Genomic DNA, 26,557 nt, shown 5'->3' with positions numbered 1-26,557 from the left:
AGCAGGGAGAGAGTGTGGGTTTGCGTCAAGTAAGCATATCTGCCTTGCGGCGCGCGGTAGGTCTCTCATGTGTCCAAAGACCGTCTATTCTGGAGAGACTTTTTGTCCAAATCCTCTCGCACTTGCATCTCCTATTCGGTACTCGGCCGGCTTCATCTCTCCCTTTCGCACAGAAACGCATCATGTAGCCTGACTCGCTTTTGTTGCAACCCTACCGTCGGGTAACCCGAATCCACGTGTTGCGATCCTGCATGGCAACCTTGCATGTTCCGGCTGCTAAGGATTGGGAGGAGATATCTTTGTATCTTTGTTGTAGCCTCGGTCGGTGGCCTTGTAGCTATCCACTCATCATCCAAGTGAACGCCATCTCGCCCCAAGGGCCGTATTGGAGTTTCGTTATTCAAACCAAATCTTGTACGCCGCAGCAGGTGTGGTTGGTGTTGTTAGATGGTGCCATGTGTAACACCGTTGGGTTTTGCACACACAAAGAAGAGGAAACTGGCACAGGCATCGCATGTAGGGGGGTTGAGCGTCACCGGTACAGAATTCCGGCCTAACACGAGGATCAAATCTAAGTGATACTTGCCACAGCGCGAAAACGCATCCGAACAGCTCATATCCAGCTAATCAGCTCCGTGTTTGGGGTGACACAAGCTGGGGTCATACACCGGTGATCGACGGTGCATCTAAAGGGCCTTCCAAGGGCCTTGTTATTGTCACACAGCCAGGGATCAAGAGACCCCGGAAGGACACGATTCGATTCGAAAAGTGTCCGAAAAGGAGGCGGAGCCAACATAGCGCTGGCCGGTGAAGAAAGCCAAGTAATTATTCTCATTTTCAACAAAGCTAAGCGGTTTGCGCTAATATCTCTGTGGAGGCATGCAAGATATTCCAGTTTTGGATGGCTTGAGTGCATGTATTTTGTCCGACCTGCTGCTGTCCAGTCGTCAAGGCGTGCTCCACTAGCTGTTCTGCCTTTCTTTTTGCGTCATATTCCATCTGATCAATCTAATTTCTCCTTCGTATCTGCAGTGAAGCGGGAGAGTGAATGTAGTGAAGAGGATAAAAGGGGGCGAAGCGTTAAGAGACAAGGAGGAGGCAGGAGGCTAAGAAACAGGTAGCTAGATAGATAGACACAGAGAGATATCAGGATGAGAAAGTAGTAGAGTAAGCAAGCACATGGGGATAATGGGAAATCTCCGTCTCGTGATCAGATGGATTGGTCTTTCAGTCTCGCGCCCTCCAGATGGCATCCGACATCGTTGTTACCAGGGCCATCTCCCGAACATCGTGGACACGTATCACATCCGCTCCCCCTTGAACTGCTGCTGCCACCGTTGCCGCCGTACCCCAAACCCTCTGCGATGCCTCTTCCACTCCCGTCACTTTGCCTATGAAACTCTTCCGACTTGTGCCAACAAGCCATGGCAGGCCCTGCAAGCCAGGCCACGCCCTCAGTTCCTCGAGGCTACGTAGCAATTCTAGGTTTTGATCACCCGTCTTGGCGAATCCAATGCCTGGATCCAGGATTATCCGCCACCTTCGGATGCCTGCTGCCTCGGCTGCGGCTACCCGCGATAAAAGTTCAGTTGCAACAGTTGGCACCAGCCCGTCAGGATAGGAAGTGAGCTTCGTCATGGTCTGCGGGTTTCCTCGCATGTGCATCAGGCATATCGTTTTGCCAAGCCTGCCCACCGTCGGAAGCATCTCAGCGTCAAGAGCACCGGCAGAGACATCGTTGATGATATCGGCTCCACTGGCAATGGCCTTTTCAGCGACGGATGCGCGATAGGTGTCGACGCTAATGGCGACATGGCGAGTCTCCGGTATAGAACGGATGAGCTCAATTGCAGGCACAACACGAGAGGCTTCTTCTTCTGCAGACACCTCAGGGCGGCCAGGGGCTGTCGACTGTCCACCTACGTCGATGATACAGGCTCCGTTGCGAACTAGGTCTTTGACAGTATTCGACAGGCTTTCCAAGTTATTACGGCCGCCATCAGAGAAGGAATCAGGCGTCATGTTCAAGATTCCCATGACTTTGGTCTTTCTGCTATGTACAAGGGGCGTTAAGGGTGCCAGCGTCGATGATAGCGGCGTAATAGAAGATAGAGGCTCGCCAGGGGTGATATCATTCAGATAATCCTGAACAAGTTTCCATGGCTGCGATGCATAGAGCGGCTTTGACGGAATTAGTCTATAAATAAGTCAGTGAATATCCTCCCAAAGACACTCAAGCAAGCATCTTACTCCGCTAGAGGCCTTAGGACAAACTCGCGCTCCGGTATACCGATGTGAGGCACGTTAAGTCTTTCATTCTGAACCTTTTCTTCGCCATAGAGCAAGATATCCAGGTCAATATTCCGTGGGCCTTTGTCAATCAGCTTCTTGCGGCCCATATCACGCTCAATGGCTTGTAGTTCATCCAGCAGTCCTAAAGGCTCCAGTTCGGTCTCCACCTGCGAGATGCATGTACTGTAAGTAAAGCTTGTATGAAATGCCGACAGAGTCACGTATTGCCCACCTCGCAGGCACCATTGATGAAGCGGTCTTGGTCCGTTACATACATGGGCTCCGTTTCCCATAGACTACTAGTCCGCTTAACCCGAATGCCCCGCTTGGTCATCTCATTGCATGCCTTTTCGATTTCAGATATGCGATCCCCGAGGTTGCTTCCTAGCGCAATGTACGCCGTCTTGGTTTTGCTGACAGCCGGATGGCAACCGCATCCTGAGTGGGACCGGCTCTGGGCAGCTGAGCTTTCCTTGGCCGATGCTCGAGATCTAGGTCGATGGATGGTGGTGAAGAGAGATTGTGTGGAAGGAAAGCATCGTGATGATGAGTGGAAATTGCGCGCCCCGGAGCTTTGCAGCCCCCGCGTTATAGGGACATGGTGTAAACGGATCATCTCTTTCGACTATCCTCCGCGAGACGAGGTGGCAAAGAAATGAGTCGTCGAGTTAGCTGGAGCTGAAGCTTGCGATCTGAGCAACGAGGTTTAGTTTTTCCGATATCAGAGCTCATCGCCTACCCTAGAAAGTGGGCCCTGCGGCCTCATTTTCCCCAATTTCTAGAATAAGGCACAGAACGCGCCAGCCAAGCGTCCGGACGACGGATGCCTCGGTTGATTTGCTAGCCGCCGATTGTTAGACGAGTTTCTCCGCAATCTGGGGGAGGATACAGATTGAATAATTCCGGTCTTCATCCCGCATTTCGGCTTCTTGTGACGACTAATCAGATCGAAACCGCGGAGTATCGATGTCTAGGTAATTGTGTACTCTGATCTGAGGCATGTCCATAGTTTTGTAACGGCAGATATACCACTTCGGTTGATATTGATATTACTACAAGTGTTCAAAACGCTCAATCCCTGTAAAGAGCTACCCGTGATCGCAATAAACCGAAAGAAGATAAAGCCAGAGCAAAGCTCATGCTCATGCTCAAGCTCATAGGTACTCATAATGATGTACCTCCCTACTCAGGAACTTCTCCAGGCTGCTGACTAACGCCCGCACCTCGGCATCTTTCCCCAGAGCTCCACCACGAGCAAACACGGCGCTAATCCGCCTCCGGCACTAGCGTCTTACCCAAGCCTCGGTTCGTCAGGGTCAACTGATGGGAATGTCTGGAAACGCATCTGCCTCCGACGGTCCCCTCTCGGCTGTAGAGAATCTAAATTCCATTATTAAACTTGATCGTCTGCTCCTCGTTTTCTCTTCCTTCTTCATTCTCCTCTTCTCCTCTTGTCTACCCCCCTACCGTGGTTTCTCTTCTCCTTTCATACCCTTCCAGTGTAGCAGACAGAATCATCAATCACAATGGCTCGTAAGTTTCTGTCGCGTCCAGATTTCCCTGCCCAATTCCCTGGATCTGACTCGGACTAACCATGTGATTGTTGCGCAAAATAACAGAGGCGATCCGCACTCCCATCACCGATCTTTTCAAGATCAAGCACCCCATCTTGCTGGCCGGCATGAACGTCGCTGCCGGTCCCAAGCTGGCGGCTGCTGTCACCAACGCCGGCGGCATGGGCGTCATCGGCGGTGTCGGCTACACCCCAGAGATGCTCAAGGAGCAGATTGCCGAGCTCAAGAGCTACCTCAACGACAAGAACGCTCCCTTTGGCGTTGACCTGCTTATTCCCCAGGTCGGTGGCAATGCCCGTAAGACCAAGTAAGCCGAACCCCCCCTCCAAAACGCCACCAGCCAAGCATCACATGCTCGCGACGAACGGTGTCGGCTGAAGAATAGAGAAAAATCACCGAGATGGACCGAGATTACAAAAGCAAAAAAGGCTAACGTGTTTGCGTTCTTAGCTACGACTACACCAAGGGCAAGCTTAACGAGCTGACCGACATCATCATCGAGTCCGGCGCCAAGCTGTTCGTCTCCGCTGTCGGTGTCCCCCCCAAGGCCATCGTCGACAAGCTGCACAAGCATGGCATCCTGTACATGAACATGATCGGCCACGTCAAGCACGTCCAGAAGTGCATTGACGTCGGCGTCGACATCATCTGCGCCCAGGGCGGTGAGGGCGGTGGCCACACCGGTGATATCCCCACCACGGTCCTGATCCCCGCCGTCGTCGAGATCTGCAACAAGCACAAGTCGCCCCTGACTGGCGGCCCTGTCCAGGTCATCGCCGCCGGTGGCATCCACAACGGCCAGCTGCTGGCCGCTGCCCTCATGATGGGCGCTGGCGCCGTCTGGGTCGGCACCCGCTTCATCCTGACCGACGAGGCTGGCGCCCCCAAGTCGCACAAGGAGGCCGTCCGCACCGCTGGCCACGACGACAACATCCGCACCATCATCTTCACCGGCCGCCCCATGCGTGTCCGCAACAACTCTTACATCAACGACTGGGAGACCAACCGCCAGCAGGAGATGAAGGAGCTCGCCTCCAAGGGTGTCATCCCCTACGAGGCCGACCTGGACAAGGTCCTCAACGGCGGCGAGAAGCCCAAGATTGAGGGCGTCCAGCCCGAGGTCGACGAGGACGATGACCCTCTCGAGCAGTTCCGCCCCTTCCTCATGGGCAAGGCTGCCGCCGTTGTCAATGAGCAGAAGCCCGCCAAGGCCGTCGTGGATGAGTTCATTACCGATGCCGTTGCTTGGCTGAAAAAGGGCAACTCAATGCTTGTTGGTCCTTCATCCAAGCTGTAAAAAACTCAAAAAACGAAATGCTCTTTTCCTTATTTTTCCTTCGGTCTTATTTCACGAAGCCCTGTCATATCTCCTTAATGTTTTCATGCCACGCCGCATCATGTAGACTATTCAGCATATAAATGTTCATAATTAGCCTATATGTACCAAACAAAGAAAATAAAACTTCTAAAAATATCATGACTGGCATCCACGTTACTGCATGCTCACGCCTCATCAAGGCAATCAAACATAGATTAGTCGCTCCTGTTCATAAGAATACGAAAGGGGACGAATCAAAGGCTCTTTTTAAAACTGTATTTTGTGCTTGCCATAAATTTAAAAACAAACTAGAAAAAGGCAGAACAAAGACTCCACGTCTATTCATGCCAGATATTTTTGACATTACAATTTACGCCATTCTCATATAGTTTCCGCCTACCAACACCATCTCTGATACTCCGTATCACCTTATGAATCCCTCTCATTAGCATTTCGCCCCCATCACTTTCATGATTTATATCCCTTTGGAATAAGACTTTTGTTTCATCCAAAATTGCAGGTTGTTGAATCTTTCATACCCACTACTTCCAAGTGGGGAATAATTGCCAGGAAGCACTCTTAACCATCGAGATAAGAACGGATAGCACTCTGTAATTTGGTAGCACCCTCGCCAATGACGGTGGACAAGTTTTCCAAATCATCAGCGGCCGTGATTCCAAACTTGCGCACAAAGTCCTTAGCAGCCGACTCAAGGTCGCCATAATCCTCAGTCTCCTCTTCTTCCTCTCGTCCAAAGTAGGCGTTTGAAGAGATGGCGGTGGCTCCCTCGAAACCTTGAAGTCGTGTCTTGGCTTCGGCTTGGGCATTGGGATCAAAGGCGCCCTTGCCAAAGTACTCGTCAGAGGAAATTGCCTTTTGGGCGCCAAACTTGCTACGAGCAAACGTTTCAGACTCGTCTACAGAAACAGCTGTTAGCTTATGGGAATTTGATGAGAGAAGAGATGAAAATTTACCTGCAGCAGATGCCTTTACAGGCCCAACAGAGCCGAAGCCACCGGCATTCTTCTTTGCTGAAGAAGCAGAAGCAGCGGCCTTGGCACCACCAATCTGGCCGAATCCAAGGCGTCCGATGCCCATTCCCAATCGCTCCATCTCAGCATTCGACTTCTGCCGTGTGTGAGAGCTGCTAGCTGGGCTGATGGGAGTTGGAGAGATAATGGCGGCGGCAGATGAAGTCGCGCTGCTCTTTGTTGCTTGTTCCTCTTCGGCCTCGGGGTCGTATCCGAGCTTGGCGATACGCTCTGCCTCCTCCTTGGCCTTCTTCTCTGCCTCGTCGAAATCAATGAAATCTCCAGTGACCTTCTTGACGCCCAGCTTTTGCACCTTCTTCGCACCGAGAATGTTTGTCTTCTTAGCGCCACCAGCTGTGGTTGTTTTGCGCAGGGCAGCAGATGTAGTGATTCGGCTGGCGGCAGGCTTCGTCTCTGTTGAATCTGTCTTTGATAGAGGTGATGCTGCACGTGGGACGTCCTTGTTGCCGGCGCTGAGGAAAGGAGACGGGGTACGGCCAACGACCGGAGGTGTCGCATTTCGAGATGTTGGGGGCGTGGGCTTCTTAATCGTGGGCTTGTCCCAAGACGAGAAGAAGTCGTCGTCTGGCTCTCCGGCAGGGGTGAAGCTGCCATCTCCTTCGGCGGCATCAATGATGACTTCTTCGGGGTATCTAGCATTTGAGGTCAGAGGTTTGTTCCATCATTTAATCGGAATCGTCGGGGTTTGCATACTCCAGAGCATCACGCGCGGCGCGTCGCTTCAGCTCTTCCTTATACTTGGTAGCCGCATTGGACTGGTACTTGGTCTTGGGATCCTTGCTGTTCAATGCCGCGGTGCCTCCGTTCTGCTGGAAGAACTTGGTCGCAGACTCGTTGCCACCGACCTTCATTACTCGAAGCTGATCCCATTGCCACTCTAAACAGCATCATGTGTCAGACCATGAATCACAGATAGAGCGAGTATTATCCCAGATACATACGGTCGAGGTTTGTGGATCGCACAAAGGAGATGTGAACACCCAGGTTACGGTGGTTGGAGGAGCAGTCCAGACACAGGTAGATGCCGAAAGGAACCGACGTCCATGTGGGATTCTTCTGTCCGCAGTCAAAGCATATCTAGGAGACAATGGCCCGCGTTAGTTTCTAGACCCCCAAGTCCCGTTGCGACCACGTTTGCGCACCTTGTTGGCAGGCTTCAGCTTCAGCTTCTCGAAGATCTTGAGCGATTGCTGCTTCGACGCGAGGGCGCTCATCTTGGGCGGCTGTGCTGGGGATTGGAAGCGAGTTCGATCAAAGCTTTCCGAATTCTGGGGAACCGCTGTATTGCCCGTTTATGCAGCGACCGTGTCAAGGGAGGACAGAGAAGACGCAGCACAATCCAATGTTGGGATAATTATTAAGTTATTAAGGAGACTCGCAAGACAGGGCGATGCGGTAAAGTGGCATATCGGCGCCACTAGGCTTGTTCTGGCTTGGCGTGCTCCCCACTTCCAACTTTCTGCCGAGGGCGGTGTCGCGCAAGATTCCGAGTATTGTCAAGGGAAGCTTCGCTTTGCTATACGAGTATAAGAGCTTCGTCGAGTTGCTGGGCTGTTACGCTTCCCTGCCCAGATTCATCCTGACGAGCCCTCTCGGTAAGATGGAAGCCGGAGAGCCGCCATGATGAAACCAACAACATCCGTCCCCGCGATTCGAATCGCCACGAATTCCGCAATTGCACAATCAGCTCGGCCTCTCTTTGTACGCCACTTTGCGTCTCCGACTGGCCTGGGAACTACCGCAACTCCAAAACCTAAGCGGAGGAGCGTCACGCCGTTTAACGATACCGGTTTTGTGCCATGGAACGAACTATCGGCCGCTGAGAAGGCGGCGAGGGCAACCCAGCAGTCTTACAACTTTGGCATGGTTATCGTCGGTCTCGTTTGCACTGTACGTTTCTTCGTCTTTCTAAGTGTAGTATGATATGGGACCAGCAAGACTAATTGTTAATGTTTAGGGAGGTGTTGGATACTTCCTTTGGACAGATGTCTTTTCCCCCGAGAGCAAGACAAATCAGTTCAACAGAGCTGTCAACATGATCAAAAAGGACCACAGATGCCTTGAGCTTCTAGGTGATGCGAACAAGATTTCGGCTCATGGAGATGAGACTTTTAATAAATGGAGGAGGGCACGCCCCATTACGTAGGTGTTTACGGGCATCTAGAAACGCGGGACAGTACGCTTACATGGTTTCAAAGATCAACTGAGAAGACGGACGCTCAGGGCAACCAGCATCTCATGATGCATTTCTACGTAGGTTCCACTCTTTTCAAAGTGTTTGTCGTTGTCATAGCAGTTACTAATGTTCCTCAGGTCGAGGGCCCTCTGGCGAACGGAGTAGTGCAATGCCACATGGTTATGCCTCGTGGCCACAGCGAATATGAATACAAATACCTATTTGTGGATATCAAGGGCCACGAAAGGATATATCTGGAGAATGCAGACACCGCTGCCGCACGGTCAGGAAAGAAGCCTCTGACGTTTTTCGGTGTCAAATGGGGATAACGAATGACAATCAAGGAGTCGTTTGTTCTTCCGTGTGATTGTCTCTAGGAAGTCCAGTCCCAGGACAACTTTATGAATCGTCGAAAGACGCTTATGTATACTATCATGTTCATAACTGGGTGCATTATCTGCACTTTCATAGCCGAATTTTGTATCATTGACTGATTTAGCCTATGCTTTTCAGAAGAAACATAGGGGCAATAAAACTGCCTGATCATGAAGAGCGCCCAGGACACACCTTGTTCCAACACGGGCATCTCCAGAGCAGCGAAAGTCCGCTTAAATTCTCTGGTGGCCTTTCAAGAACTGATTTTTTATTTTTCCCTCATTCTTTTTTCTTTCTTTCTTTCTGGAGCTCCGTGCTAGTTGTTGATAGAGTTCGTTGATTTGCGCATTAGCTGTTTGCAAATCTGCCTTGGAAGCCTTCACCTCACCCGTGTGGCCTGGGGGAGTAATTTATATATATGTAAAATCAGGCGTCATCCTGGCTCTCTCTTATACTCTCACCCTCGAGTTGATTAGACAAATACTTTCCAGGGTGGCATCCGCTGTCAATCTCGAGGTCATCACAAATACAGGATCTATCATTTAGACAGCGATGTCTGTGGTTTCAGCACACACTGGCTTATGGCTACAGCTAATGGGTGTTTCCTATTTCTCTGACGCATTTCTAACAATTTTACAGCTTGTTGTACCGATGATTAAGAGATTAAAGAAGTTCTTTCTGCCTTATTTCATTCGCTTCTTGTTTCAGTCGAGTTCATATAGTTCACAAGCTTTGGCTAACGCCTTCGTCACCACTCTTCGTTCTCCAATAATGGACTTTGAGAATCTTCCCTGTCCATCTTGGTTCAAAAAAGAAAAAAGAAAAAGAAAAAGAAAGTCAGAATGGCTTTTGCTGGTTCCAACTTGAGGAGGCATACTAACAATCGGCGCTGTTTTTATCCTTTGCTTTCTTGATCATAATCCTTTCTCCTATATTGCCTACAATCAAGAGGCATACTTGGGGTATATTCGATATCCTCTATCTCAAAATTTGCCAAAGTCTAAGCAATGATCTTGTAGGTCTTTGGGATGACCTTAGTGGGACTATTGCGGCTTGATATTGGGCAATGTTGGAAGATGCAAAGGAATCAGGGAGCAAAGTGGTAATCCAGCTACGGTAGATCGTAGCCTACATCGTTTCGTCGAGAAACATTCATTCACTAATGCTTGCTGCAACTGGTAGCAATTAACGGGCGGCACATTACGGGCATCTCATAACTGCCTCATCGACCATATACAGCTGCTCAAAGATGAATCAATTGCAACATTCTTTGGAGGAGGATGGAAGTCATGATGCTTTATTCCTTAGAGCATAATAATTTGAATCTCCCCAACAGATTAGAATACACTTTATGGTAATGCAGACGGGTTAATGGCAATGTTGACATTCGGCATAGTGTATACTACTCCATGAGCCCGAGTCAACCAACCAACAACTGGACGGACCAACAACATTACCCAGCAAATAGGAACAAATCGACAAGTTCCCATCAAGCACTTCCGCCGGCAAATCTCGCATCTAATCTTTCAAAAAGCCTCGCGAATGATTCTCGCTTCCTTCACCGTTGTATCAATCTATTTTGCCATCCAGAAAGCAAGCACTCCCCTCTCATCCAATCTCCTTGCATGGAATCTCTCTCTCTCTCTCGCGCTTCGCGCACCTCCGTTGAATAAAGCCGATATGCAAAGCAGAGACGCAAGGTACTATTCAGCCGGTCAAGAAACCTACCTACCCGTTCGGTCACCGCAAGTGTTGCCACGCCATCCTGTATATTAAATTGTAGCACCTCCAAAAGAGTCACGACCAAATCAACTCTCTTCCATCTTCCAAGGAAACATGTCGGCTTCTTTTCCCCATAGTACGTGCCACATCTCCATCCCCCCCCCCCCTTTTCCTCTCCCTCTTATTTTGCACTTCGCCACAGGTCCTTTTTGTCCCGCTGTCGGCCCTTTGCACACCAGTTTCGTTCCATTACTTCGTGCCCTTTTTCGGCCCCCAAATCCGGCGGCCCTGCATCTTGGCCTGCGTGATACCATATACACCTTCTCCTTTCCGACAAACTGGGCATCAATGCGGGAAGCACTGCCATCTGCAATTGCGCATAACCCGGGGCCCCGCGGACGGCAAACATCTGGCCCAACTTCCCCTGCAGGTGAAAACAAGCGAATCTCACTCGCTGTTTCGCCTTCTTGTCGTTCTGAGCCGGCGAGATGAGCCTGGGTCACAGCCAGTATGCGGCAAACAATTGAGCTAATGTGGGCCTTTTGTTTACAAATCGTTATGTAGGTTGGAAATGAGGGGGTCAACTCTGCAGAAGGGCGTGATATCGGAACGCATCCGTGTGAAGGCTAGCCATGCTTGTGTATGCTTATCTTGAATCCCCCCCATCCCCCCATATAATGCAGAGAAGAGCCGAGAGTGTGGCTCGCAATCGAGCACCAAGATGGGCGAGCCGTATAAAAGAAAAGCCGTACCTAAGGGTAACGTCGGCTGGATAATGCAAACAACACCGCATATAGTGCAACCAACCAAAGTTCCCTTCTCCAGAAGAGGCATGAAGGAAATGTAGACGTCGTTGGCTGTCATCACCGGCCCTCCGCGATCACGATCGGTCTCATCTCCTTCTGCTAGAAGCTGTCAGAACCCTTGTCCGTCTACTAACGCTTTCACACGAGAGTACGGGGAAGCCTCCGCACTGAATTCAAAGGTACAAGCGTTTGAGCAAATGCAAGTACACTACACTCACCCTCCCTAACCCTCATTCATGCGTAGTATTCGGCCAGCAACAAGGAGAGTCGTCGTCAAGGTACCCTTCAAGCCCCGCTGCATCGACGATACACGGTCCTTGGCAATGCGCAGACTAGCACAATTGGGACAGGTTTCATGTTTGAATGTATAATCCCAAGGGGGTTTTTTTTTTTGCAACAGAATAGCGCTCGTACGTGCTCGCATATCTTTCTTGGAGGGAATCTTGGCCTGGCTTTCGGTTGCTAGATCAGCGGCGCCAAAGTTATCTCACATGCTGCTGATGCTGAATAGTAAATAGCAGGCCAAACTGACGTGATTTGACTTGGAAAGCGCCCAAGAGGTCGGCGTAGCGGGCTTTTCACATGTTTGCCTAAAGGGATGTACCTATTGTTTGTCAATACAAGTTATGCAAGCCCCCCGATCGTCTTTTGTTATCAATCTCGAGCATCGGGAACTATCGGGTTGGGCTGTCAGCGGATACTGATGGCTCTTATCTACACAGCAGCTCTTATGTTTGTTGATATTGGGGAATGCTGAAACTACATTGGCGAATGCAGCCACTCTAAGGCATACTATTGACAATCTCCTAATGGTGTACTACATCTGCAATGTTCAAACAAACAGAGGTACCGTTACATCTACTCAGACGGATGCCAACGGCGGAACAAAACAACCACCATATAGATACCCAGGTGTATCATTCAATCTGGCCGATTGGATCGTTGGGGTCGGAAAGTTTCCCTGCCGAACCGGTTGGCATCAGGGTTTTGGTCGGTTAAGCACCCGAATTGCACGTTCTCGGTCCGATCGAATCCTGGGATCTCCCTGCCTCTCACCTCTCACTTGTACGGAGTATCGCTCTTAATTATCTCTGCGGGACAGAAGCCAGCCAAACTCAATTTACATGTCGGGCGTTCTTTCGCCAACCGGCCGGCTGAGCGGAAGGGGAGTGGCATTTCGGCAATACTATCTGTATGCCGAACACACCAAAGATCTCGGAGATGCCAAGTGTTATTTTCACATGCTTGAAATAACCTCTGGTTCGGTTAATTATCCGAGAGATGGTGATGTGATATTGTTAGCTTTTGAGCTAGAGGGCTTTTGAGTTAGCCGACGCTCTTTGATGAGATTGCATGTGCGTACCAGGCACTGAGCTGCCTGGACAAGTAAGATTCATACTGTAGCTCTTGCTTCTGATATGCAAAAGAACTTTGATGTTACTCCGTACTCCGTACTGTCGCATCGATCCCTGAGCAATTGAGACACTTAGACTGTGGGGAAAACATTTCGAGTTTCCTGCTGCATCATGATCCATTGTTCAAGCGAGCGGCATTTACGGAGTAATTGGCATTACCCCAGTCTGGAGCCGCTCCAGTCGGCTCTAGAGATGCAGGCATACGGTCGAGTGTAGGTAGGGAGTTACGGAGTAACTGCAACTCGACAATGGACCTATTGCGGGCGGTTGCAGCTTGCTCTGGTTTCTCTGGAGCCCCACGATGGCTCGATTTCGGCGCATTGAAGCATTGGCATCCCCCCTCCCCTGCGTATTATCTGGCGTTTCCACGGAGCAGTCCACTGTTTGCCCGAAGATTGGGATGGAAGGCAAATCAAGGAAGCGGTGGAGCGGCAAGGAGACGCACATACATACGTACGTACGGAGTACATATGCATCGGCTCTTGGCATTGGCCATCAGCGTAGTGACCTCGGCGCCAGCAGCCTGCGGATTTAATATATTGTGCATGAGGCGTGAGATGATCATATACTATGTGGATCGCTATCATCCGATCGTGCTGCCTGTGTGCCGATACACACGTAGCCGGGAGGCCGGCAAATCAAAGGGCAGCTTTAACGGGGTTGTATTCGGATCAATTGCGTCCTGCAGGTATTGTATGATAACAGCCATGATCTGATGTACGAGTAGTGGGCTCTCGCAGTCGCTTGCGGCTCTCGTTCTTGTTGGGGTTGCCGCTTCCTGCCTGTTTGCGGATCTCGTACGATGAGTTTCGCATTTCATATTATGCCGGGGCTGCATGTGTACGGAGTGAACAAGATGAAAGTTGCGGTGTCTGTCGCGGGGCCCCCTTCCGGTGCCTTGCATGGCATTGAGCAAGGCCAGACTGCAGCGACCCTCCCCCGAGTCATTCGGCATCCAGGCACGAGTAATCCAGTTGCAGATATACAAGCTGGCATCGAGCAGCTGCATGCGGTAGGAGAGTCAAGCAGATGCACAAATCGAGGCTACTGCCGACGGCTGTGTTGGCACGAACAACAGGGATGTGCATCAACGCCTTTTCCTGGCCCAAGTCAGTCCCACGACAAAGCCGCCAACGAGGCTGAGGAGCGTATCTCACAGCTGCGTAGAAATGATACCAAGTTGCCAAGTTCTCCGTACTCACAACCCCTGCCCGTAGTCTGAGTCGCCGTGTGCAGACAGGACCAGAACCAGCACGCCCATGCTATGTACGAGTACAGGTATCAGAACAAGGCACAGGGGCGTTTGATTGATGGGTTGACGCCCTGAGCAATTCAAGCAACTGATTGGCCGGCACATGGCTTGCTGGGAAATCCGCTTGCGCCAAATGCAACTCCGGATACGTACAGTACTTTTTCTTTCCCTGGATGACTTCCCCAGGCGAGGAAAAAAATTTTCTTATTTTTTTTCCGAGTTCCCTTTTTTGCCAGCCCGGCATTGCAACGTAGCGAGCCAGCCGTGTCCGAGAAAAAGCGACCCATGTTATGCGACTTGCAATAGAGATTCTTTTGTTGGATAATTGTGCATCGATGGCGAGGTGAGGTCCCTGGCGAGTGGGGTGCGGGAAATCTGGAGATGAGCCTCATTATCCGTAGGAAAAGCCCAAGTCCCTGGAAGCGAGGGAGCTTGATGTGGCTACCTCTGTAACAGGCACTTCGTATTTCTTTCTTGCGCACGAGTAAGAGCAGAAGTCGCAACAATCCACAAAAGGGCAGAACTGGGAAATTGTGTCTCACAATGCGAACTTGGCGCCGCAAGCGCTCTTTGGCTCTCTGGTCCACCCGCAACGACGACGATGGCTTGAAGAGTCGCCCGTAAAACTGCGGTCCGGTCGATTGTGTTCGTGCGCTCCATGTTCAGCTGACAAGATAGGCACTACTTCAGGGTCCCCAGCATCTTGTCCTTTTCCTATATGGGCGACTTATCGCCGGGAAGCGTGATGTCTTTTGCTAACCCCACAGGCGATCCCCAGCACAAGAGCCTGAGGGATCTCCAGCGGGTGCATGGCACGGTATTCGCAGCGATGGCCTCGTGGGGGCTGCAATTTCATCATCCATTCAATATCAAGCTCTGGCTAGCACCGAGCCCAAAGCCGGGGCCGTCTCTACCCTTCCACCTTGTTCCCGCATCGCCCGAGAGAATCGCCTTGTAATAGCCCATGGCAGCATCTAGCCTCGGTGCAGCTTTTGGCCACATGCTCGGATTAGGAAACCGAAGGCGAGGCCGCGGCCTGTTTCGAGGCACAGTCGCCTTGGACGCCATGCCAAATCCAAAATTCCCCGCGAGTATCGCCGGCAAATGCAAGATAACAAACAAAGGCGAGCTGCTGCGAGGGAGACCCCGGAAGATATCAAGCTTGCATGAATGGCTTTATCGGCAAGATAGGCAGAATTGCTGGATTGTATTTCCCCGCCTTCCCCAGGCCTAGCTCATCTCAGGTGCTAATCAGAGATTGCCTGTCCATATCCATGCACGTACTCCGTCCATGCAAGCCGTTATCGAGGATTCGCCTGGCCATTGTAGGGGTCTCTCTTGTCATCCTGTAGAGCTAGACGTGAACGAGTAGTTTAGCTGATTGCCCACTCAGACTCAGACTCCAGAGGGGTAAGATCAAGATGCTTAGCGCAGGAGCAGCAATTCTCGGCCTCCAGGGCCTGGTACGAGTAGATGACGACCGAAGATGCACCCAACGGCTGGGAAGAATGCCGTCTCGTCCCAGCCAAATAGCCTGTGAGCACACTATACTGTAAAACTCCAATGCGTCTTTTCGCGATCAAAGGCTTACATCACGACAATGAGTCTGCTGACGCTGTCGTGCCGGCTCCAAACCCCACCCCCACACTTGCGAGATGGCTAAATCTGAAATGATTGAGACAGCAGGTTGAGCTAGTGGCGACGAAGGATGTAGCATCTTTCATCCATCCTGCTGGGAATCCAGGAGCCATACAAGGCGTTTCTTTCTCAGAGCATTAGCATTTGCAATGAATCAGAAGAGTGCGGTGCCCAATTAGACGGCCTCCCCAAGAGTCCTGCAGCAGCAGCAGCTCTGCGTCCAAGTCTCTTGTCTCTTCGTAGTTTACATCCATGACATTGGAGCATGTGCCACAGCCATGGCCAGCCACCAGCCAGTTGTTAGATATCCTCCCCAGATAATTTCTCTTGGGGCTCACGTGGGGGGGGGAATCGGCCCTGCGTATAGACAACGGCGAAGGCCAAGCAAAACCCAATGCCAGTGCCAAAGCCAAGACCAAGGCCAAAGCCAAAGCCAAACAAAGCCACTGCGGAAAATTTTTCATCGGTATGGAGTACATACACAGGGAGACACAAGACGAATGCTTCACACGGAGGTCCAGGAGAAACCCCAAAACCCCCACCATCACATCACCATCGCTGCCCCGCCATTGCTCGAGAAACCCCCTTATTCTTTGACAGGCAACCAACCCGACCTCTGCGCGCTCTTTACGGCACACCATCTCGTGAGTGGTTGCGAGTTGGTTGCAAAGGGCGGCGCTGCGGGTAAAACAGGCACATTGCAAGGCTTCGCTGCTTGGTGCACACACACTCGCACACGCATTCCCGCTAACGCCTTGTGTATGTGTCAGTCCAAGTCTTCTAATTCGCCAGGCGGCTTGAAGCGGTGAAGAGAAGGTGTAAAAAGGGCGAAGAAAAAGAAAAGAAGAGAAACGTCCTTTTGCGTGTCTCAGTCCTAGTCTCAGCTGCAGCATCTGTAACAGACGAATCATGCAAGCCACCTCACCGTTCGCTTTACACAGCAGCAGCAGGCGCACTGCATTAGTTCCACTCACCGTCCTCGTACGTAAAACACAGTCACATTTCTCCTATTACTTGCTTGGACAGTGTCGTTGAGAGTCGAGGCGCAGCGATCGACTTCCCTGTGAGCTCTCATCTTTTTGTCTGGCCGGTCTCGGATGTCGACATATCACCACCACTCCGTATTACTCCGCGATGCCGTGTCTGTGATAATACAGTAGCTACATGTGGTAGAAGTACCAAAGAGATTTTGGTGTAAACGGGACACCAATGCCGCCATCGTCTGTTGATCAGATCACCCGCCATCATCTTAGCTACAAAGGGCAACGCGTGTGCCGTCCCGAGTGAAACACGTCATACTCAGGGCAACCTCTATCACTTCTCTAACAAACCTGGAGCAATTTTTTCCTTCTTTTTTACACGGCGGCACTGCAGTTGGCTCCAAGGACCGCTGACGTGATCTCGATCCCTCCCATCTAGACCCTTCTGCTGTTGCGTCACAGCCCAGAACACCCAACAAAATGCCCAGCCTTACCGGCCGACTTGAGCCGGCCCGGGGCACCTTCAAAGCCTAGGCCTCAGGCTGCCGCGTACTCATACCGTCCATGTATGTACTCCTTAAACCACGCATGAACAGGCTGTGCCGGGGACCCTGAAAAAAAAGAAACAGCAAATGACGGGCGTCCGCCGGGCGTCGTCGTCGTCTTCTGTGGGGGAGAGACTGCTGTGACGGGGGAGGAAATGACCATATGCCCGCTCAATGATAGGAGAGGAGGGTGTGAGATTCTACGGCATACAGAGCACAAGAACGCACAGCGCCACCATACATGTAGGCACGATCCCAACACAGAACGGAAGGAATACGTGTGCGCTGAGCCTGTAAGATGATAACAGCGCTCCAAGAAAAGCCAAGCAGTTTGCCATCCTCAGGTCTGCATGTTCTGCATGGCGCCGTCTCACTGCCTGTACGGAGTCGCACACACCGGGCCTGATAATACGGAGTCCCCAGACTTGGCGGAACCCAATCAATCAAGCCCGCCAGACAGGCTGCTATTCATAGCCTTTTCGTTCTTGCGCACAAACAATGGCCCGCCTCGCGCAAACGAAACGGATACTGTACAGCACACAAGGCAACCATGTGTATCACACGCAGGCCACTTTTCTCGTATCAAGCCATCATCTTTGTTTTTTTTCCTCAGCATCAGGTGCGGAAAATCAAGACACAAGAAAAGCCATGTGGCCTTGCGAAGAGTCACAGTCAGAGTTACAGCAGCACAACCACGCAAGGCACATGCTTGGCCCATCCACGATAACACTTGGCTAGCAGCAACTCGTATCATCGGGGATCCCCCCCAGCAAATCATTTCAAACCATCAGAATCTCTTCCCCCCCGTATCTCAGTGGTATTACCTCCCACCACACAAGGCATCCCCCTTCCATTGCATTCCATCCAAGCGAGCCAAACAAATCATCCCCCCCCTTCTATTCTGCCCAGACACCCCCCCCCCCCCGGGAAAAAAGCAAAACCACCCCCTCAATGCACCAGAAAAAGCAGTCAACATGTATCCCGCCTGATTGCCTCCCCCAGAGATAAACCTTCCTAGCGCTGAGACCCGCCCTACGACAATGTCGGATCAGCGTACATGCAATCTGCGCTAGATAGTGTAGATACGTGGGCTTCGGAGCAGCATCTATCTGCCCATTTGCTCCCCGGTGCCTTTGCTGAGAACATAGCGAGACAGAGAGAGACAGAGCTCGAATTAAGGCTTCTCCGGATAAACTAACCTCTACACCACCCCTCCCCCGCAATTTCGCTCTCTCTTTAGCCCAGGTGCTGCGTATTACGGGGGTACTATGTACTTCTGATCACTTATCTTATTCCCCTTCGTACGATAGCTGGTTGACCATCAGGAGATAAGGCGGGAAACACCGGAAGGGCAGCCTCAAAGCCCAAACACAAGGCGACAGACAATGAAACATCAACTCTTTAAACATTACACGGGGGAGCAGAGAGCTCGCCCACTTGCCATTACCGTATTCTACCTAGTACCTAGTATAACCAGAAAAAGGAAACCCATTCAGCTTTGTCTATGAAGTCATGCTTCGCAAGCACGGGTTCCACGGATGCACCGTTCGCCCGTGGCTTTTCCTCCCCTTCATCCCCCCTCCATTACCTTGTCCACCCCCTGAATAGCGCTGCCGCCTCCCCCATAGTGCATGAGGGTTCCCCATATTTTGTAACACCAAATGTGTTTTGGTATTCCCCAGCCAGAAGCCAGCCCATGTCGTTGCCGAAGCTCGCAAATGCCAAATGCCGGTGCCGGGTTTTCTAGCGGCATGTGGGATGCGAAAAGATCGGCAAACAAAGAGTACAAGAAAATTCTAAGGTGTACAGAAATGAAATCAAGGACTGGAACGCGGGAATTTGTAAAATAATCATGTCTTTTTTCCGATTTTTTTGGGCCAACCCTCATGTGGCTAATGCAACATGCTGCTGTTGAATCCAATAATAATCTTCCACTGTATAGAAACAAACCGAAACAAGAGAAGAGAAGAAAAATGAAACCAAAAATGAAAAACGGAGTAGTCAACTGTAATCCGTTGGGGAAGTGGTGATGTCTATATTTCCTTTGGCCATCCATCTTGTGTGGGATCCCATGCCTTGCAATAAAAAAAAAATGAAAAGAAAAGAAAAGAAAAAAAGGAAGAAAAAAATAGCCGGTCAAGTCCTGCGAGGGACGACTCTTTCCATTTCCATTTCCATGCCATAAACGCCGTCTCTTTCTATCCTTCTATAGCCCAAAGTCATCAAGTCATTCGAGGCGCCACAGTAAGGGATTTTCTACATCCGATCCATGAGGTCGCCGCCGGCAAGACTGCCTGCAGTTGAACTTCTGCCGCTGTTGGGGAAGACACCGTCGGAGAGAAGATCCTGCACCGCCACCTTGGGGACCTGAGGAACAGGCAGCTTCCTCTGGCTCCCGTCAGGACGGCTGATGATGTCGGTAAGCGACATACCGGGGCTGCGGTTGTTGTTTGCCTGCAGCTGAGGGGGGAACTGGGGAGCATCCAGGTGGGGCTCCATAGGGGCAAGCGCAGGAGTCGTGTTGTGCTGCAGAGACAGGTTTCTCAGACTCGGCAGCTCATAACCCGAAAAGGGACGGAGTCGGGGGGAGTGCGCGGGAGTTGCGATGGGAGTGTGATCCGGGGTGGGAGACAGAGAGTCGTGGGAGAAGGTGGGAGAAGAGGGAGCGGTAGAGTTGGGCGAGTTGGGCCTCGACCTCTTGGCGTGCCTCATGCTGCTGTAGTGATCATCATCGTCATTGGAGTGAGATCTCGCCATGTGGTACGAAGAGAGTGAGGGCGGGTGGCCTCGAGAATTCTGCATGCTCTGGCCAAAGTAAGGGTGGTGCCTTGAGTTGTGGTTAGACGGGCCGCCAGAGAGAGTTTCACGCTCGATCTGGTTTGCAGCCTTTGCCAGCATTGTGATATCATTGCCACGGTTGTAGTGAGGCATGGGGGCCTGGGGCATGACAAAGGAGGAGTAAGAGTGAGGGGGTGAGACGTTGGGCGAGACCAGAGTCGAGGTGGGAGCAGAGCGAATGGCCTTTGGCACCGGAGGGGGCATCATGCCATCGACGTGCATGTGGTGAGGGAGTCCCTGGTGGTGGAGGTGCTGTTGGTGCTGCTGCTGGCCCTTGTTGCCTCGCCTGGAGTTGGGGTTGCTGTGTATTCTCGAGTGTCTGGTCAACTCATCGGAACGAGAGAACTTCTTGCTGCAGCCAGGGAACTGGCAGGCATGGGGCTTCTCGCCCGTGTGAGTGCGAATGTGCCTGGTCTGGTGCTCAAGGCGGTGGAAGGCCTTTTCGCAGAGAGGGCACTTGTAGGGACGAGGAAGCTCGTTGGCAGTCTCTGTCGACTGCGCTCCCGGGAGTGGCCCATTGGGCTTGATGACGGTAACCGCAGCGGTAGACATGGCTCCGCTGCCTTTGTCGGCGTCGCTGTCCTGTCCTGCTGAAGAACTTGGGTTGAGTAGATTGGAAAAATCCACGGCAGACTGAGCTCGTTGCATGTGATCGAGCGGCAGTCAAAGCGAGTAAACGTTGACTTGAGGGCCAGAGAAAGCGAGCGTGTGGGCTGGCAAGTGATTATCCGATGGTGGTAGTGGTATATGCCGTTGTCCTGGTAGTGGGGAGAAGGACTGCTGTGCAATTATCTGATTGCGGTTGATGCTGTTGTTGATACTGCTTGTCTTCTAAGGTGAAGGAGGCTCTTGTCGTCGGTAGCTGTATGATCGAGATGCGATATTAGGTTGTGTGAGTGACTGTGGTTTGGTTTTTGTTTTTTTCTTGATCGAGGGAGACTTTTTTTTTTCCTTCGGGAGAAGGAGGGAACTGGGGGGAGGCAATCGCTTTAATAAGGGCGGGCTCGGCCGGGTCGGTACTTCGTACATGGGACTGGGAGGGAGTGCAGGTACTTGTGGGAATGTACCTCGACCGCATCAACTCGAAGCACATGCTGGACTCGCTACACGGGGCGGTAAATCAGGGGCGTCACGCAGGGCTTAGGCAGTGCCTTTGGGGGTGCAACAGCGCTGCATGGCACCGTCCAGTGGGTTGGATGGTGCGATGGGGCGCTGGAGGGGAGCAGATGGGACACGTAGCCAGGGCATGGAAAGGGGCACGGGGTACTTGTCTGCGCTCAAATGGTTGTACCTCCAGCCCCAGCATTCGAGCCCCAGCCCTCGCCCTCAGTGGGAGCCCCAGCTGGGGCGAAGGGCAGGGACCACAAGGAGGGGGGGTGCGATGGCGGGGTGTGTGCTGGACCAGATACCAGACAGGGCTCAGTGAGATGGCCGATGCCAGCTCGGCCCACGGGAGATTCTCGCTGTTGGCGGAGGTACCACCTCGACGTCGGTACATGTTACTAACGTGCTCAATGCAGTGTTTTCTCAGATGCAAGCGCTGCCACCCCCCCTCACTAAAAGAGCGTTTTGCCGCTATTGGGACCCCCCCTCGGCGCCATTCAGTGGAAACCACGGTGAAGGAGGTTCTTTCCATTTTTTCGTGTGTGGTTTTGTGTGCTTTTTCTGTTGAGATTTTTTTTTAGCTGTTTTTTTTTTCTGATTCCTGCTCCACTGAGCGAACCTCTTACTCGTACGCCTCAGCTTCAGATTACGTTTCTCCCAGTCCATCGCCATCACTAACCTCAACTGCCGTGGCCATCTCGACGTACCCCCCGGCTGCTGCTTTGGACGGTATCGGGCGGAATGAGGCGCAGCCTCTGTCGTGCTCGACTGATTGGCCGCCGTTCCCCGGAAAAGCTATTCCAGTGGCTTTTCTGAGGTATGGAGGACGAACAAGTGCTACCTGGAGACGAAACCAAGACGGGAGAGTCGCCTAGGACGGTTTTGAACAACATGACGCTGCGTGCGGCCGTCGAGTCCTGAAGGCTGCGTCTCCCACGGGATTTTTCCTTTTTGCCCGGCAGCACCTTGGGAGACTGGCTTCTTTTTGCGGATAGCCTACATGTACGGAATACGGTTTGGTCTGGTGTGGGTGGTTTTTTGGCTGGCGCACACAAAAGAACCGGCCAGTGCCAAAATCAACCTCTTGCGCATCAATGATCGCCCGTGGCTCGCTGCTACGACGAAGCCATTACTCTTTCTTTTCAACTGGCTTCTGGGCACGACTCATTTTCCCGTGTCGTGGGGCCGAACGCTAACCAGAAACCCAAGGTGCCCTGGTGCTAAAGTGTTCACTTACAGCATGCTAACTGTGCTTATAGCACTAAATTCCACTGCGTCGTGCATTCCTCCTGGCTAGTAGGGCAACCTGAGATGATGCGATGCCAGGGTGGAATTTCACTAACAAAAAAGGAAAGAAAAAAAGAAAAGAAAAAAAGAAGAGGGAAGAAATGAGAGGGGGAGAGGACGGAGAGAGAGGCCAAAAAAAAGAAAGGAAAAAACAGGCGGTGCTCACGAGAGAAAAGACATGATACAAGAAGATTTGGCTCAGTGCTGTTCGCAACCACCAGACACGTGCGCACATTCCCGCTGTCGTCTGCTTTCTGTGCGCTTCTTCAGTTTGCTGAGATTTGCTCATCGCTGCTAGTCAGCTGGCTTTGTCTCGCAGCTCTGACAGCGCCCGTACTTTCTTCTAGTCTCCAGCTTCGAGGGTCATCAGGACACTACATCCCGCTCTTTTGGGGGCCGAAGTGACAGCTCCCTCATGCCATTAATTGCAACGATAATGAATACTTTATTCATGGACCAAATGTGGGGGTCTCCAGTGTCACGCCCACCAACAATGGCCATGGCGGCTCTCCAGTTGGGTCAGGTTATCAAGCGCCTACTCTGCGCCGATATCAGGGGAGAGCCAAGTCCATCTTCGTTATCGCGGGATGGCAAACCCCATGGAGTATGTGGTCACGCCTCTGGGGAACCTGTCGATCACTCGATGGCAGCCGTCCACTGGCTCGCAATCCGGGCGCTTAGCCATCCTCGATGAGAGCCAAACGCATACAGAATAGTGTGCTGAACTTTTTACGTTTCACCCTGTTCAATCAACTCACTACTGCAACCAGTCAGTAACCAGGCCTCAACCTACCAGACAACAGCTACCTCCTACTAGTTTCAGTAGGATCAGGATACAAGTTTCTCGATATTTCCTCCGTGGGCAACCGTCGCCGTGTCTCGGCTATTTAGCACCCCCTTCTTCTCTTTTGTCTACCGTCTCCCTTTCTGTGGCCTGATTTCCGTTGGTCATGTCAAAGGTCTGGGGCTACCGTAGCGTCCGCAAAGGGTCTCCAGCGATCTCACAGAGTCAATCTTGCCTCACCTGAAGAATGTATGGCGTTAGCGGATAAATGCCACCTGCCTGGACAATGCTAGGCTGCGGTGATCAGTACACTCGTTAGCTTGCCGGGACCGTGTTTGCTTCTCCGCTCACTGGATGCCCCGAGGAGTGGGCAATGCTATTACCACTTCCATTTTCCGAAAGAGAGTCCATAATTAAGCTGGTTCATCTTGCTTCCTCACAGGCGATCGCGACGGTCCGTGAGACATGGGTGTGGATATGGAAATATGCAGCATTCCCCAGAGGATGCTTCCCCAGACTTTCCTCTTTCTCACTCTGTCGAGCGTCCCAAAGTGGCGTCCACCATTCCTAGCGCGCCCTTGGAGTTCAAAAGTACATGCTCTTTTAGTCCAGATACGAAGTACGCACTCCCGACCATCATTCTACATGACTCTTCACCTTCCTTATCCTCGGCGCAACATGTCTTGGAAGGGGCCTGCCAAATTATGCTACCACCATCACCCCAGCCGGGGTCCCCAGAAACACCCTGGTTCATCCCTACGGCAGAATGTGGGGGTTGTTATCTCGCACCAGATTTTCCCTGCCATTGGTGCAGCGTAAAATGATGGCTAGTTCTGGCACGGTCGCCACCTCCCCATTCATGTCCTCCAGATGATGGGCTCTTATCGCAAGGCGTGCTCTGGGCTTCAGCAGAATTGTTCCGCAATGGTTCCAAGTCCCCATTCTGCGGTCTAGGCACCCATCAAACGGATTCGCCATTTGACATTAGCGCGCCTCGCTCTACCAACTCTCTTTTCCCGAACCCAGCCTTTCACTGCTGCCTGTACTTGGGACTCGTAATTTGTGCCACCTTGTATCCGTGCCGTGTATGTATTCTTGTACACATGTACATCCGGACAGTCGACCCTTGCGCCGCCTAAGCTGTTTCAGGAAATCCGGGGGGTCAATGATCTTAGATCTCCTGAGTTGCTCCCCTTGTCACCGAACCAAACCGCCACGTAACTTTCTCGGAACGGGGAAGACCGGCCGACACCCTGGACAAGGAACGCTGCAGGCTGCCCCAGGCTCCTCAAGGCATTGAATGTGACCTGCTTGGTGTATGCAGTTATGAAACAGAGGTTACAGAGCCTGTGCTTTAGTTTCATGGCCCAAAAATAAAATGGAAAAATATCCGCCAATACGGAGCGTCAGTACCCGTACTGTATATGGAAGGGAGAGAGGGGGAGCAACGATGGCATGGTTGCGGACAATCCACCAAAAGCGACCGCATTAATTGAGCATCAAATAATCTTTTGGCATCATTTTCTGGGGACTAGTGTTCGTACATGTCGATTCATCAGAAAAGCCTCCTCGCAGTGGGGACCTCAAGGACAGGTATGGAATTACGGAGTACTCGTACTGGACCAACAGCGGTATAACTGATGAGGCCATACTGAGAGATGCCCCATTTCGCTCAGGCGTTATCCTGACGGCACCCTTGGCAACCTCCACCAAGTCAATCAATGCCCGCTAAAAATCCCACGCAGGGGAGATGAAAGGCGATAAGGATGGATGGGCGTGAAGCATGATTGATCCGATCGTTTCGTGCAATATTCGGTCCATCCATGGGATCCTTCGTATCAGAACATCGATGGTACCTCTGTTCCGGATTAATGCTCGGCGCAAACAGAGTGCTGCGTACATTTTGGTCCAACTAGGAAAAAGGTCATGCCTGTCAAAGTGGCTAGAGGGGAAACTATTGCATGGAAGCAACACTGCCAACTGCATAAAGGTACGACTTGACAGCTGAGTATGTGTAGTAACATTGACAAAAAGGGCAGCGCTAGCACCAAGGATGTATACAATAGTCAGTGCTACTACATGGACTACTGCTTCAAACCGAGATACCGGTTCAGAATGGATCTCCCCGACGGAAGATGGGGGACATGTCCAAATATGGAGAGATATTGGACGGCCTATTCGGCTGAATTACGGAGGCAGGATCCAACATACAGAGGGCTTGAGCTGGGGTCAGCCGGGCTCCAGAGCAGAGGCATCAACCAAAAAGGATGCCAGATGCTGACTGTGGAATGCTTCAGCTCGGGGAGCTCGCGGCAATACATCCTAGGCCTTGCCTCTCGAGACTGATACGTTGCTTGATGGCCCGAGCCCGGAATTCCTTGGGCCCCGATTTCCGTGTTGGACGCCTGTCATCTTGTCCTGTTCACATGTTACACGGGAAAAAAAGAAGAGAGAAAAAAGTCATCGTGCTTTGGTCAACCTTTGATAGCCTCGATTACCTTTTCCCGCTCAGCGGCTCACGAGGTGGACTGACCGAGCCAAATCAGACTTCGCAATCACCCACGTGCTTATCGTGTCTCTGCCCCCAATTTCCCAATTTCCCCAGCGGAGGCGGGGCTCCGCTCGGTATACGGGTCAGGGAGGCTTTCACCATTTTCGACTGCTCTGCGGGTGTTTGTGTCCGCCGTGCGATAGCCGAAGCATCGCCTCGGCACCAACTCATCATTGGTTGACGCTTGTGTTTGGTTGGAGATTGCGACACTCCGCGCCTCCGGTTCGCGATTGCGGTGCTCCTTGATAAGAAACGGTGCCGGCTAATGGGACGGAAGGGCCAAATCCACGCCTAAGGGGGGGTACAGAGAAGACGGCTAATAGCAATTACAGCTGACAGTCAGCGCCGGCCGAGCCACTCCTATCAGTTGTGATCTTACATGGGGTTGCACTTGTACGGAGTACAGAGTGCTCGTTTGTACAGTGGTACTACAGATACCACTCCATATCTCGCTCGGTACCATTTGAAGATCTAGACCTGGACAAGGAAAACGGTATGCGGGGTTCCGGGCTTTTTTCCTCTCTTTATTCAACGGAGAACAAATTTGCGGACAGGGCGCTTGGCGATTGGGGGCGGCCAGGAAGGAAGAAGAGGAAAAACCAATAGGATCCCGACATTGCATCATCAGTCTCTGGCCCAGGTTGGGACTTTTTCGCCCTCTCGTTTCTGACGATGCAACGTGTTACGCCTCCATGGGGGGTGCACTAAAACCTGGAGTATTTGTCGGACTCGCTCTCCACGGTTCTTCCGTTGTCAGACGCAAAAGTGCGGGCACTTATTACACATAGTTGCCCCTTGGCTCTTTCACAAGATTCATACAAGTACTTGTGTCTTGTAATCATGGCAAT

At 51.8% G+C, this 26,557-nt stretch overlaps 6 protein-coding genes across 6 annotated transcripts; 3 read left to right on the top strand and 3 right to left on the bottom strand.

Annotated features, from left to right (window-relative positions):
- Nucleotides 1-1,227: 1,227 nt before the first annotated feature.
- On the bottom strand, nt 1,228-3,460 carry TRIVIDRAFT_191113 (uncharacterized protein; the record flags this gene model as incomplete). Its single annotated transcript, XM_014101039.1, has 4 exons — nt 1,228-2,197; nt 2,251-2,459; nt 2,525-2,730; nt 3,322-3,460. The coding sequence occupies 4 exons, from the start codon at nt 3,458-3,460 to the stop codon at nt 1,228-1,230; spliced, it is 1,524 nt and encodes a 507-aa protein (XP_013956514.1).
- A 234-nt stretch (nt 3,461-3,694) lies between these two features.
- TRIVIDRAFT_169884 (uncharacterized protein) lies at nt 3,695-5,342 on the top strand (the record flags this gene model as incomplete). Its single annotated transcript, XM_014101038.1, has 3 exons — nt 3,695-3,825; nt 3,912-4,173; nt 4,317-5,342. 3 exons carry the CDS (start codon nt 3,819-3,821, stop codon nt 5,161-5,163), a joined length of 1,116 nt encoding a protein of 371 aa, XP_013956513.1.
- A 105-nt stretch (nt 5,343-5,447) lies between these two features.
- On the bottom strand, nt 5,448-7,570 carry TRIVIDRAFT_78921 (uncharacterized protein; the record flags this gene model as incomplete). The annotated part of the gene is made up of 5 exons (XM_014101037.1): nt 5,448-6,101; nt 6,159-6,868; nt 6,930-7,113; nt 7,178-7,313; nt 7,379-7,570. 5 exons carry the CDS (start codon nt 7,448-7,450, stop codon nt 5,764-5,766), a joined length of 1,440 nt encoding a protein of 479 aa, XP_013956512.1.
- Nucleotides 7,571-7,775: 205 nt separating this feature from the next.
- On the top strand, nt 7,776-8,910 carry TRIVIDRAFT_110614 (uncharacterized protein; the record flags this gene model as incomplete). Its single annotated transcript, XM_014101036.1, has 4 exons — nt 7,776-8,126; nt 8,194-8,378; nt 8,435-8,489; nt 8,550-8,910. 4 exons carry the CDS (start codon nt 7,857-7,859, stop codon nt 8,739-8,741), a joined length of 702 nt encoding a protein of 233 aa, XP_013956511.1.
- A 5,615-nt stretch (nt 8,911-14,525) lies between these two features.
- On the top strand, nt 14,526-14,940 carry TRIVIDRAFT_221569 (uncharacterized protein; the record flags this gene model as incomplete). Its single annotated transcript, XM_014101035.1, has 2 exons — nt 14,526-14,602; nt 14,673-14,940. 2 exons carry the CDS (start codon nt 14,526-14,528, stop codon nt 14,938-14,940), a joined length of 345 nt encoding a protein of 114 aa, XP_013956510.1.
- Nucleotides 14,941-19,401: 4,461 nt separating this feature from the next.
- TRIVIDRAFT_149403 (uncharacterized protein) lies at nt 19,402-20,631 on the bottom strand (the record flags this gene model as incomplete). Its single annotated transcript, XM_014101034.1, has 1 exon — nt 19,402-20,631. One exon carries the CDS (start codon nt 20,629-20,631, stop codon nt 19,402-19,404), a length of 1,230 nt encoding a protein of 409 aa, XP_013956509.1.
- Nucleotides 20,632-26,557: the final 5,926 nt, after the last annotated feature.

Source organism: Trichoderma virens (assembly GCF_000170995.1).
Source record: "Trichoderma virens Gv29-8 chromosome Unknown TRIVIscaffold_6, whole genome shotgun sequence".
In the NCBI taxonomy this organism is placed as follows: Eukaryota; Fungi; Ascomycota; class Sordariomycetes; order Hypocreales; family Hypocreaceae; genus Trichoderma; species Trichoderma virens.
Note: the sequence above shows the minus strand (reverse complement) of the source record. Positions and strands in the feature narration are given on the sequence as shown.